The sequence below is a fragment of the Neolamprologus brichardi genome, chromosome 9 (genome assembly GCF_056152115.1).
Source record: "Neolamprologus brichardi isolate AB-2024 chromosome 9, ASM5615211v1, whole genome shotgun sequence".
Classification (NCBI taxonomy): Eukaryota; Metazoa; Chordata; class Actinopteri; order Cichliformes; family Cichlidae; genus Neolamprologus; species Neolamprologus brichardi.
In genome coordinates, this window is record NC_142112.1 from 15,893,125 (window position 1) to 15,907,578 (window position 14,454).

The 14,454-nt window shown below is 41.1% G+C and overlaps 1 protein-coding gene across 2 annotated transcripts in view; it reads left to right on the forward strand.

Annotated features, from left to right (window-relative positions):
* vav3a (vav guanine nucleotide exchange factor 3a) overlaps window positions 1–14,454 on the forward strand; it is a 95,274-nt gene that overhangs the window by 58,339 nt on the left and 22,481 nt on the right. For both annotated transcript variants that reach the window (XM_087846000.1, XM_035914588.2), the window contains exons 15-19: window positions 2,927–3,036; window positions 9,061–9,162; window positions 11,536–11,627; window positions 13,544–13,566; window positions 14,295–14,313. In XM_087846000.1, coding sequence (XP_087702126.1) covers window positions 2,927–3,036; window positions 9,061–9,162; window positions 11,536–11,627; window positions 13,544–13,566; window positions 14,295–14,313 — 346 coding nt within the window. The remainder of the gene's footprint in view (window positions 1–2,926; window positions 3,037–9,060; window positions 9,163–11,535; window positions 11,628–13,543; window positions 13,567–14,294; window positions 14,314–14,454) is intronic.

The window sequence follows — 14,454 nt, forward strand, 5'->3', positions numbered from 1 at the left end:
TTCACAAAATTGACTCAACTTGCTTCTTCACAGCTATTTTCTAACCACCTGTAACAGCAACCTCTCCGCCCCGGTGCTGCCGTCTGTGCCGCAAGTCCCCGAATGTGCTGCTTAAGTAGGTTCTGTGCAAAAAATCTTTCCAGCTCGCGACATAAACAATGAAATAATCAGCTGCAAAGAATCTTTCTTAAATAATTTGGTGCACGCTTATTCCAGCACATGTTTTTCATTGTCTTGTTCATTTGCAAGGATCACACTGACACAGTGTCGGACTACAACAGTCTGCCTCCTCCCAGATGGTGTTATCATTAAACCTCGCTTTGGGCCTGACTACACACAAACACACGGTGAATACTAAATGCCAAGTGGGGGAAATATTGCCAATCATAATGAGGAATGATATCTAAGGCGTTCCAAGAAACAGTGATTTGGGTAATAATGATGCTGTAAATAGCAGACATTAGGAAGCTTAGACCCATATGGGTTTATATGGTTATATTTTATGAAACTTACAGCCAACTCTGCGTCATTCACCTCTGACTTGATGGATATAAAGCAGTTTGTTTGATTGCATATTTATGTTCGAGATGATGGAGATGACAGTGGTGTCTGAGGGAAGTGGCAATAAGAACCTCCATCAAACCAGCGGCATTTATGTGCAAGTCATCTGGAGGTAAAAGAGTCTTAAACTCCTTTAACTCATAAGCCAAATGCAAACAACAATAAGAAAACTTTTGCCAAATTACCGTCATTGTGTGGAAGCCAACTTCTCAATGCTATAGCCTACGGTTTTGTAGCAAATAATCAAAGCTCAAATAATTACATGCAGGGCATCACAAACATTCACAACAACTGTCGCCTCAAGGTGCTTTATATTGTAAGGTAAAGACCATCGATAATACAGAGAAAACCCCAATAATTTGACCACCCCCTGTGAGCAAGTGCTGGGCGACAGTGGGAAGGAAAAACTCCCCTTTAACAGGAAGAAACCTCAAGCTAAACCAGGATCAGGGAGTGACCTGTTGGGGGTGGGAAGGACAAAAGATGATCAGGAGGGGGAGCTGGGGTTCAGGAGGCAGCACGGGTTGCCTCTTAACTAAAGGGTCGGTTATTTGATCCCTGGCTACGACTAACTGTATCGCTTCCAGTAGATTCAACACGTGTGAATCTCAGACAGAGCACATAAAAGGCTCTGTGATTGGATTTGTAGCCACAATTTTTTGAGTGCTCAGCTAAAATCAAAAAGTGCTACATTAATACCAGACTAGTCTTTTAGGTCATTGTTTGAGGGCAAATTTAGCCCCAAATGAAAAATGTTAAAAAAAAACATCCATATGATTACTGTCCCAAATGTTGACTTTATAAAGGTACCAGCTAAAAATGTCCTTTAGTTGTTATTGACAACTAGTACAGAGTTCAAATTAGGCTGGATTATGTCTCAAAAAGGTAAATCCAAATGCTAATGCTAATGCTAATGACGCTTAGCATCTTCTGAGTGTGTAAACAACTAGTTGTAAGGAAAGATTACTGCTTTACTGTCAACATTACTGTTGGACAATGTTCCCTCAAAATTGTATCATTATGTTTTTTAATGAAATTTGCAATAATGCCATTTTTGATAATACAGAAGGTTTTTGTAGTTGCTCCCTTTCTAGATGCTAAATTGTTGTGAGGCTGGGATGTAGCTCTCACTCTCAGACATGTTTGGGCTTGTCTCGTTGTATAAACATGTGAGTGGCTATATCATTAATATCACAGTGTTACATCTTTTTGTCACATAAAAATGCCCAAAACACAAATACTACAGTATATTGCTGTTGCAAAAAAATTGCCTATTACATGTTTAATTATAAGTCAGTGTGTTGTAGCTGGCACTTTGCTAATTTTCATAGGTGTTTCTGTCTTTAATGGAGTGTTTCCAGGAGTACGGGGGAAAAAAATAAAGAGTGAATTTTGAATATGTTTCATGAGTATCGAGTTGATCTACTCATGTATTAATGTAGCAATGACTTTTGAGTACTCATGGGTCTGAACTCCACCACCAGTTAGTCTCTAGCATTTTATAATCTTTCTGAAATACCACAGTTCACTCTCGACATTGATTCACATGACAAAGATATAAGCATGGGTCAAAATAATTGATATTTTGGCAAGATCCACAAAGAAATATTTGACATTATAAGCCTTGGTGTGTAATCCCTTTGAATGCCAAGCAAAAGCATAGGAACTGACAGAAAGACAGACAAGCACCTCCTGCTTCTCTTTACAAATTGGTAGCTAGATGATATCTTTGCTGAGTGCAAGTTTTGGTGTCCACTGGGAATGCTTCTGTAGAGCGCTGCTTTCCTTTTCTCTTTTCATTCAATAGAGAAGATGAGCCGCTGTGCTTCGCTGACAGCGCTGTGAGTTTGGCTTGTTTTTAGCTTTCAGAGCTGAGTGCTACAAGTTTAAAACCACAACTGCGAGTCATAAAAAGTGTATCTCTCGAGCATCTGTCTTGTAATGTTGTCTAAAAAAACCCCAGATGCCTGTGTTGACACAGAGGCTAATGGACTAATATTTAGCCTTTGAAGTGGATAATGGTAACAGATTACAGGCCCGTTCACTACTTGGGTCTGTGCATGCAGTCTGATGCCTAGCAGTTATATGGCCCAGCCACCTCGCACTCATTTTCTCCTTCACGCTCTGCCTCGATGTTTTGTCTCTTTCTGTCATTTCTTCTGCCCTCCAACCCTTCAGCCTTTGTGTTTGCTCTCCCCGAGGCATCCCTCTTTCATTTTGCATCTCTTTGTCTCCATCTGTCTCCCTGCATCCTGTCTCGTTCGGCTCCCTCCCGCTCGGTTTGTCTTTCTCCGAAACCCTCCATTTTTTTATTTGGCATTGTTGCACCTTGTGAGTCAAGTGTTTTTCTTTTTCTCTGTTGCAGTGGTCCTACGGATTCTACCTCACTCATAACCAGGGCCAGAGCGGCTTTGAGTTCTTTTTCAAGACCAAAGACCTGAAAAAGAAGTGGTTGGAACAGTTCAGCATGGCCATGTAAGTGAGCAGCTGCGTCACAAGAATGTCACGACATCTAAATGCAGAGCGCTTTTAGTCCTGTTATTCAAGTTAGGCCACTTGATTTATGAGGAACTTTTCTCCATCTCCATTTATGAGGAACTTGACACCGTGACACTAAGATGAACAGACGATAGTGTGCGCTAACGCGAAACTTTATACTCAGAAAGCTTAACTTGGATGCGTTTCATTAAAACATCAGGTGTCAACCGCATCAACCACCCTTCACCCAGAAATGCATTCATATTTAGCCAAAGTGACAAACTGGTTCCAAGAAAGTCAAACTAGTGCTTCACTTGTAGAGCCAAGAAAGAAGACGCAACCAGCTGTATTCTCTGACTCACAATTAGATAATATACTAGGAAGGGCAGTATTTTATTGCATGAAGAAGCAGACTTTATTTTTATATGGAGTCTTATCCCTTCACACAGTACACACAGTTACTTTCATATTTCATTATAATCATGGAAATACAGCCACACAAGCACACAAGCTGCTGCATACTTCAGTCTAAGTGAAGATGGTTAGGGAGGACTGTGAAGCTCACGTGAAACGAGTTACAGTAATCTGTATGTAGACCTCTGCATCATTAGAGTATATAATGAACAATACATTTAAAATAATAAATTGCACAAAGTGTCAGATGTAGCAAAAATAAACTTACAATTAAAACCCACATGTGCAAATTAATATTTAATTTTTCTTTCTTTTACGTTTGTCAGAAGGTTAAATAAACAGTTGAGAATTAAAAAACAACAAATTTTATGACATTTACAGTATTTCGTGATTCAGACTTTAAAGTGGGTGCAATAAAATCTCCAATTGGCTGATTCAGATTTTTTGCAGCTTCTCGGATGTAAGATACAGGACTGCATGAATTCAGAGATGTTATGTTCAAAATTCAAATGCTGTTAAACAACAATACCAAGATTGTTAGTAGAAGATGTGATTCGGGGCCGACACAAGAATATCAGATGCAGAGGTACCGAAAGTACAGATAGCTCTGTACTTAAGTAGAAGTACAGATGCTACTATTGGAAAATACTCCACTATTATTTGAAGTACTGATTCAGCTTCTTTACTCAAGTAAAAGTGAAAACTTTGAGTATTTTCTCTGTACTCAAAGTAAGAAAGTAAAAAGTAGCTCTTTGGAGGACATTTATACCTGATGTGTTTGTGCAAAGCTAACTGAACCTTGTGGTATATTGATGTAATAATAAATAATATTAGTAGATACATTTCAATTCTAATAAATGTACTCGGCTTGAATCAGTTAAGTAAAAAATGAGCAGAGAAAAGGAAAGAAAGTCAAAAATAGCTCTATTTTCTGTTGTGTACTTTGTAGAGCATGTCTTTATCTGTAAACAGGAAAATGAGTAAATCTGGTGATTCATACACAAACAGGATTGCCTGTCATGTGTTACTGTTTAGGCTCAAATCCGTTTAATAATGACTCCCCTCAATGTCAAAGCAAAAGTAACGAGCCCATTTTGAAAATGTAAGGAGTGGAAGTAAAAGTACAGACACCTGATAATTCTCCTGAAGTACAGTAATGAAGTATTTGTACTTTGTTACTTCCCACCTCTGCTGAGATGGAGTAAAAGTTGAAATCTGTAATTATTCCAATTATTATTCCAATCTGTTTTTTTTAAATCACTGAGGTTGTTGTGATTGATTTGATGTTTTGGTGCCACTGCTGTTAGGTAGATGGGAGACTGCATATAGGGGAGGAGCTGGTGAAGACAGGTAGTTATTGTTATATATTATGACGTGCCTGTCACATAAGTATGATGACAATCTACAGTGACAACTTCACACACTGACTCTTGGCCAAGAACCCCGTCTCAGCTCAGAACCCCTGCACAGTGATGTCCCTTTTTAGGGCCGATTTTTATTGTGTGAAAGAATAAAATAGAAAAATCCTGCAGAAACCTTCTTGGTATCACTTGACCTTTACTGTTGTATCTGACTTTTCCTTTTTTGTTGCATTTGGGACTCCAGTTGAACTCTATTGGAGTCACTGCACGCTGAAAAATGATGCTAAAAGGGCCTACAGAGTACCTTACAATGTGAAACCTGCAGGTCCTGACCAAGCATGAGTGATAGTCCTGCACAATGATGCGATAATGCACAGTGTGACAGCACGGGGCTCAAACATGAAATAAAGCTGTGATTCTGTTAATCAGGATTATAGTAATTTTATTTGTCGAGACCAAGAGGTGCACCGGAATCCCTCTTTCAAAACGGAGAAAGAAAAACACTGAGGGCAGAGGCTTAGACAGGGAAGTATATTACAGTGCAGGACAGTGTTATATTTAGTGAAGTTTTGGGCACCAACACTGATGAAATGAACATGACATCTACAGAGCCACAGTGGAGATTATACAGCTGTTTTCACACACTAACTGGTTTTCCTCCAGCTGAGTAAACTGACGGATGTGTAAATATATTGCATAAATAAACGAAGTATTTGATCAGTGTTGGTGGTGCTGACTTTATGTGAGTATTTATCTGCCAAATCAGACATGCGGCGCTGCCTGCTGTGGTGACCCCTTGTGAATAAGTGAGCAGCTGAAAGTGGCTTTAAAGTGCAAAAGACCAACACCCCCTCAGAAGTATGGAGGGCCACAAGTGCCAAAATGAATTAAATAAATACATAATTAAATATGTAATTAATGAATGAATATAGTAATTAATAGTAGCAGAGATGACAAAAGTACAGACATTTTCCTCTGTAGGGCAGATGCCAACAACTTATGGACACCTCAGTCCTGTTGCTGTGCCAATAAAACAAACAAAGAAAAAATCCTGCCCATGTTAACTCCTGACTATGGCGCATGGTTTTGCCTCTTTTATCTCTTTTTATGCGACATGCTCTGGTGATTAATACACGAACAGGATTTCCTTTCATGTGTTACTAAATGCTCATAGTGACGTGAAATAATATCTCCCCTCAAACACGTCATGACCATTGATCAAAGCCCACTGATAAATGGCCATGAGTACCATTCACAGAGAGTTGGGGAATGGCTGCAATCACAGCATTGTAAGATGGTGAAAGATGTACCCTTAGGCCCCCTCCTCGATTCAGAGATGGTCTTTCACTTTTCATATAAATAGCCTCGTTGACTCTGCGCTCAAACCAGTGTTCCTCCCTGTCCAGGATGTGTACATCCTTATCATTGAAAGAGTGTCCACTGGTCTGTAGGTGTAAATCACCTTTTGGGAATTACTTACCTGGATGACTGAGCATGCATCAAGACATTTAAATAATTATATATTTATTTATCTCTAATTAATTATTGACAGATTTAAATATTTTTTTTTATATATATTTTTAATTTACTTCATTTTGGCACTCTTGGCCCTTCATACGAGAAGCAGTATCAGTTTTATTATCATTAAATAAACATCAGTGTCATTAAATCTGTGGATTACTACATTTTCCTATAGATCGATGGCATAGGGCAGCTGTTATTGTATTAGTTTGTTGTTACACTTCTCACTGTAGCAGCAGTGAGTTGACAACAGTCTGCTTCTCCTGCAGGCTCTGCCTCAATTAAAACATAAAAATGAAAAAAAAAGAAAAAGACAACAATAGAACAAAATCTGTGAAATAACATCTTCAAGAAGGCATCAAAAACATGAAGTGTTGTGTGATGTGAAACTGAGAAAACTGGAGCTTTGGTTGATTAATATCTGGGGCTCAGCTAACGAGCTATGAGACTTGAGAGGCGTTGCCAAACAGCGACGCGCTCCCACGGTGATGTTTAATAGATGATCTGTGAACAGTTGTTTTCTTACTCGCTGCCTTTATGTCCAAACCACCCAGAATTTACTGCTTGACTAAGATTTAGCAGCCACGAGAGGTAGAGGTGGTCACACCGTGTATGCAGGGAAATGAAAATTCAACATAAACCTTTGCTTGAACACCACACAGTAAGGGCTCTATCCTTGAAGATAAATTCAAATGAAGTCACACTGTGAGTTTATAAGTCTTTAAAATCGAGGCTCCCTTTCAAGGCAGGTTTACGCTGCACAATGTTGCACTGGATAGCTTTACAAGCTTCAAATCGAAGAAAAAATGAAGCTGTGCAAATGCTTTTACAATGACACAGTTACAAATTTCACATATTTTAAGTTCTGTATTTTTCAAGCAGACCTCCTTCTTCTGGTACACAATTTCTAGCCAGTGACAGTGTTGACCTCAAAGCCGATGTCTTGGTTGACCCGGGTACAGAAGAGAAGACAGCGCTGAAATTCCCCTTTCTGCTATTTTATTCTGTCTCAGCCCTGTTTGTCCTGTTTTCCACTGAGCATGTTGTAACCCATTACCTTAGTCTGAGATTAAGCACTTGTACATAGCAACCTAAATTCTTATGTAAACACTAATGCCGAAAACAAAGAAATGACCTCTGGAACATAAATATATGGACAAAGCTGAGACATGTCTTTCTTTTCTTGTTTCCTTTTTGCTTTCCTCCGTACTCCCACCCATGCAACCATGTCCCAAGGGGCCGAGAACACCTCTCGTGTTCACTCCTAGTAGACCTTGGCTGTGTGCTTGCAATTCTCTCCTTCCCACTTCAAAGAAGCGTGTCAGGGAAATGTTGCTGTAGCCATGGAGGAGTTTGTTGGCTGCAATTATAAGTGGGAGAAAAAAAATGTACTTTTTTGTTCTTTGAAATTGACATTTTCATCAAAGAGCGCAGCTGATTGGAAAGTGTAACAAATAGGGGAGCAAGCAAGAATTAATTTTCATTCACTAATTGACTGAAGATTGGTCATTGTATATTATAGTTTGATTTTTGCTAATCAGGTACATCCATAACTTGTAGGCTTAGAGTTAAACAAAAGTTTGTTGTGCAGTACTGTGCAAAAGTCTTGAGCTACCCCTCTTTTTTTAATTCCACAGAGTCGCACTTCCTTATTATTATTTTTTTTCAAATTGTGATTCCAGACACCTCAGCTAATAATCAATTTTAATGGTATCTTTAGCACTTTGTAACTAGCATCCTACGCGTAACTTGTTCCCATTTTTTTGTTGAATCTATGAAAAATGCCAAAGATTACACAGTTTGACAGGAATAAAACGGTAATTTTGTAACAACAAGCTAATTCCCAAAGAGCTGTTAGCCAAAGACTTGCATCTCTGCATGGTGTGCAGTCTACCCTCAAAAAAGTTGAGGAAATTAGACAAGTGGAGAACAAAAAAATAGAGATTCCACTTCAGTAGCAAACAGTATCTAAAGAAACAGATAAATAATGTTTAGAAATGTGGAAAAAACTGGAGTAGGCTGCGCTATGCCAAATTTGATAAGAACATGACTGAAAATCTTTTGCAAAAGCTCTTAATTTGAAACTTTTGGTTCAAATTATTGAATGTATGGAGGAGGTCAGTAGTGAGGTACAATAGTTAGTATCTACAGCAATCTGTAGCAATCTGGTGGACGCTCTGTCATGGGTTGAGGCTGTATTTCAGGCAGTGGCGCTGGAGGTCTTTCAAAATTGACAGAATTTTGAACTCAGTATTTTCAGATTTTGATCCACCAATACAATACAGTGACATCTGGAGAGCCTCTGATTGGCAGTGGCTCAGTTTTTCAGCATAGCAACGATCCCAAACACACTGCCAATACAGTAAAAACATACCAAGATAAAAAAAAACAAAACATAATTGGACACTATCAGCCTTTATACATGTTAGTCCTGACCCAGGGTAACATTTATAAAGAAAACAGAATGGGTTTAGGATTGAGCCCTGGGGGACTCCACGTATGAAGGGGTGCAGATGAGGTTGTTAATATGAATTCTGAAGTAAGTGCAATGTATGATGGAAACCAGTGATGTCATCTCATTTCTGTAATTTGTTAGTAAGAATGGAATCAGTGGTGTCAAAAGCTGCAGTTTAGCATTACATTAGTGCCCGAAGTGCCTGGTTTATGCGGAGTAAATTGAGATGTCTGTGAATCTAGTGTTTATCGTGCATTGTATCTCTTTTAGATCCAACATTCGGCCAGAGAATGCGACCAACAACCACCATGAATTTCGTATGCACACCTTTGAAAGAATCACCTCCTGCAATTCTTGCCACATGCTGCTTAGGTAAGAGATTGCTATCCCACAAACACACACACACACACACACACACACACACACACACACACACTGTACAAGCAGAACAAAATCTGCTTTGAGGCTATTGGCAGACATAAAGACTGAGGCGCTGTGGACCCTTTCCCTTCAGACAACTGTCAGGATTCCTTTGAAAGACCTCGGCTCTTCCTGTTCCTCTCCAGTGTACCCTAACAATCTATTCGTCACTTTGCCTTTGCCCCTCTTCTTTTCTGCCTTGGCTACACAAAGTTCCTTTTGAATTCACTGAATGGTATCGGCACCCAAAGGACTGCGGCCCATGGTCTCTCTCACAGTGGGAACGACTGAGTGGTCTCACCTTCCACAGACGGTGAAGAAAAATGTCTGTCACACTTCAGCACTTCTTCAAGGCAATGGGTGGGGAACGGGGACAAGATTATTGCACTGTGAATATACAGAGCCATGCAGCAGATTCACCAACAGAATAATAAAACTGTCTGAAGTGTATCTTTTCTTTTTTAGGACGCTGGACTGCATCTTTTATCATACCTCAAGTTTTTCCTCTAATAGTTATTCTTCCTTTAGAGTATTGTGTTACGGCTATTGTTCCAGAGCTCTTCATTTACCTGTAGCTGTATGTATGCATTTGAATGGAGTCACTGAGAAGTCACGTTTATTCTGTGACTGTAAGATTATTTTCTAAAACTTTAAAGTATTTCTTAAACAAGACTTTGCCTTGTGTAGAGGAGAGTGTGGGTAATTGTAACACACCAAATTCCTCAAAGCAGAAAGAAGCCAGAGTGATTACACTTACTCTGCACATGCTCATTTGCATTCTGTGTCTGCCTGTGGAAGAGATACAGAGATTACTTTGGCAGAAATTCTCAGGGCTGAAACAAAATTTTGATGTAAGAAAGTCCATTTTTGGATCGACAGCATTTCTCTTCTGCTGCCTAAAGTTTCGATGATTGTGAATTTAACCTCGCATCAATTTTATCTGTAGGTTAACGTGAGAGCAGGGGAGCTATTGTAACACTCTGGCTTCTTTCTGCGACAGACAAAGCGCGATCTCCTCGTGTTTTAATGCTTTACATCTCAGATGTCCCTGGACTGGGACCATGGTGTACCTGTTATTATTGTAGCCGCCACCATTTGTCAAAGGCTGTCACCTTTAGTGAAAAGGCCACCAAACACTAGTTTGATTCAAGTGGGTTTGGTGTTAAAAGAGTTGAAATGATGTTGGTGTTTGCTGAGTTGCTCTTATTTGCTCTCCAAATACAAAGTTGCTTTTGAATTTCTCTTTGGTCCAGTGATGAGGATAAGAAGGCTTATTGTATTTCAGAATTTAATTTAAATGTTACTCGCGGAGCTCGAGGTTGTTTATTTTAGTCTTACACTTGTCGCTGATGTTTTTTCAGGTAGAAGGAGGGCTTAAGAGGTTACATTCGCTTTCCTGCTTCGTTCTCCAAATAAGAAAATAAGTCTTTGCTTTCATCTCGTTATGTTTTTTAGAGTTGTCCTTCCATCCCATTCCCATTAACAGTGTGCAGCAGAAACACAGTGACAAATGTTAGCTTGGACTCAAGCTTAAGGATAAGCACACTTGATTTTAATGATTAAAGGTCAAAGGTCAGGGTGGCCGTGTTTTAGGAACTTGTAAAAAGATAAAATGATATTTTACATCTAAAATGGTCACGAGGAGACCGTGATCATGGTTGGTTGAATGCTGAAGTATCATCGAGCTTAGTAGCTTCTTTGTAGCAACATTTACATTCAAGGCCTTGTCTACTGTTAATGCTTCGTGTCAGATCAACCATGTGACCACACGCGAAGACTCCTGGAGGTATTAGCGACTGTTTTATCTGTATATCTCGATGTCCCTCTGGTGGCTTAGCCATCTGCTGAGCAATTGGCATCCTCAATCCATAGGCGCTTAAAATAGGTGAGGAAGAAGTTAGTAATTGTAACAAATTTGAAACAATCTGCCCTTCAACTAAACTGGCAACTCCCCCCCCATTGTTTATGAGGCATTTCACTCAACACCCCAAATGTCACAGTCATGTCGGTGCAAATGGAAGTAAGGTGATCGCCACAGTCCTCAGGGTTACACCATCAAGCTGCCATAAATGTCAAACTTCGCAGCACCCCTAAATGAAATGGAAAGGCAGCGCTGCAGCGTCAGTCAGTGTAAATTATTTGCACAGGTCGCTTTGCAAACTATACAAACTGACAGAAAAAAAGGCGGCAAACTTTTCCACATGACACTGAATCCTTTGACCGCCTGTAAACACGCAGCTCCGGTTATTTTGTTCCTCCGCAGCCATTGCTGCCCCTGTTTGTGACTGCCATGTATTCTTATGATGAACTTTCCTGTGTCTGCAGGGGCGTCTTTTACCAGGGCTACTGGTGCTCTAAGTGTGGTCTAGGTGCCCATAAAGAATGCCTGGGCCGTTTCGGCTGCTGTGGAAAAACAGGTAAGTTTATTCGACCCCAGATCGAGTCTGCAAAACTTCCGCACCACACGACTCACAGCTGCACGTCACCGAGTGGAATGTTTTTAAGAGGAGACAGTAAATCTAATTGCACGAATAGAACTGCACCTTTATGGCCGCATTAACACGATGACAGATGACGCAAAGTGGCGCATAAAACCTGATGTACGAGTGTCTTGTGACAACTTATGGCCATGGGTGGGATTTGTTGCGGTGCGATTTGAAAAAAGAAAGCGCTGCACTGTGGCATTCTAAACAGGACGAGGGTTTGTTACTTTGCACGTGTCCTTGCGCCTCTGCACCAAGGTCATCCACGTATTCGATCGCTACCGCAGTCGCTCATTCTGAAGCTCCCTCGCTTCCCTGGCTGGTTTTGACACTTCAGAGCACCTTAAAGGCAATGTCACTGTGTGTCATTGCACATATTCCCCAAACCTGATAGTAGTTTTACTGAGGAGTTTAAGAAACTCCTGACTTTGTTATTATGCCCCTGTTGTGTATCTGTCACTCAGCTCCCTGTGCAGAAGCGCTGACAGCTCTGAGAGACATGGAGGGAAAACTTCAGACATGTGGAATCAAACAAAGGCCTTCAGAAACCCAACATGTTGTCCTTTGCGTGCGTGAGTGAGTGCGTGCGTGTCTATGCGTGTGTGTTTGTCTCAAAGTGAGCGCGAAGGGGCGAAAAACTAAATTCACTTTGTGTAAGTTTCTTTTTTAGGTTTTGAGAGTGCACGAAAAAAAACCTCTGCACAATATTTTTACAAGCAACTTTCACAGCCTGCACACGCTGTACCGCTGATACAGCCTGTTGCAATTGCATGAGGGTGTGTTTGTATTCCCCGTGGCAAGCTGCCAGCTCCTGTTGGACCTGGCATCTGTCACGGTGCTATCAGGTCGCAGAGGCAATAACGCCACTGCCAGGCCCACCTGGGCACACTGTGTACCTGAGTAGATTGGGGCGACACCAGTGGCTGGGATGTTGGCTTGAATTCGCCCTCTCATTACTCCACACAGTATTCAACCTCTGCCGGTGCAGGGAATATATGCAGGGCTGTGGACCAGCATTTCATAGCACACTTAAATCAAAATATTGTAAGAGATGTGGAACTTTCCTTGCAGAGGATAACTATAAGAAGAAGTGGTCCACTTCTTCTTATACCCTTTTGGCTCTAGCTCTTTAATCTATTTATTTATTTATATCAATACACCAGAGGTTTTGCTACGTGTGCAAACACGCAATCACAGTGAACGAACGTGTGTTTTTGTGCTGCCTGAGTGTATCTGTCTGTGCGTGCAAGAGGGAGAGAGATAAGCCATTGTTTACTCGCATTTGTCCCTGTTATCAGCTCACTCGCTGTGATTTTGCATAACAGGTCATAGTTCACTTTAGGAACTGAGGGAGGCGTGCGTATGTGTAAACCCTGCTTGCATGTGCACAGGTGCTTTAAGTACAGAGCGTATATTTGTGGCTTTCTGCCAGTTAGCGCGCGCGCCTGTCGAGTTATGCAATAGTTCTGTTTGCACAGGTACCAAAGTGTGTTTGTGTGTGTGTGCACAGGCATGCGGTTGTGTGCATGCACAGAGGGGTGTAACCCATCCCAGAGGGAGCCAATGAAAGAAACTGGTGGAGCAAAACCCACAGGTCTACCCCCCCACCCACCACACCCCACCTCCTCGCTCGCTCGCCTGCTCCCTCCCCACCCCCTGCTTCGTTACCTCCTTTATCCTGGCTGTCAGGTAGTGGCAGCGCAGCAAAACAAAGTGAGCCGCGGTCAGACATGAGCGTCCGCCTTCTCCACTAATGAGGGAGTGTTGCCTTGTACCGATGAGTGTGTGCAAGTGTTTGCGTGCACCCGCTAACCCGTCATTCACTATGCCTGTTCTCAAACTTCTTTCAGATTCCGGCTCCGTCAGAACTCAGGTGAGCTTCTGCTATGTGTGTGTGTGTGTATACGTGTGTGCGTCTGTCTGTGTCTGCTGTTCGTCTCCTCTCCAAAGCTTTGCTGCACTTTGAACACTGCTCTCTCCTGCAGCTATTTGCCAAGGAGACTCCAATTGACTTTAGTTGTTGCAGCCCTGCCTGATGCCAGAAACTAGAATGTTTGGGGAGATTTTTTTTTCGAGTTGTGTGTGCTGCTTCTGAAACTGTTTTGCACTTTACTGCTACAATGCTTACAAGTAACCCCAAGCAGGAAATTAAACTGTGCTTGCAGCACTTTACTTTAGTAGTATGACAGCAACTGTGGCTGAAACTGTACTTTGTGGCTAAGAGTTTTGTGCACTTTTGAAGTTTGTTTATTTCTGGTTCTGATTCAGAAATGCTCTTAAGCCCAGGTTTAATTATTTCTGCAACTTTAAAACTTGCTCCTGGGGTCATGTGACATGAGCCTATGCCAGTCTAACCATGTAAGGTCTGTATGTGGGGGTTAGCAGGCCAGATTCAATTCAACTTTACACTTAATGTGTAAAGTAGTAAGTCTCATAACTGATTCATTTTTGAAGCGTGTACAAAATGATGCAGGTTGCTTGTTTAGGTGCTTGAGATGGAGAAACTGATGAACTTTGACCCAAAATGCATTTAATGAATACAAAAAAAAAATGTTGTTAGTCCATCCCTGTAAGTCTAACTATGTTTCTGTATGTTTACAGGGCAAAGATCGAGATCCAGGTAAGAAATTTCCACATTTCCCAACATCCCACTACCTCGCATATGCCATCTGTCCTTACTCAGGAGGGAAATTATTCATCTTAGACAGCTATTGAGATGCACTAATACTGTCTGTCAGCCTGCTGTATACTGTAGGCTGTA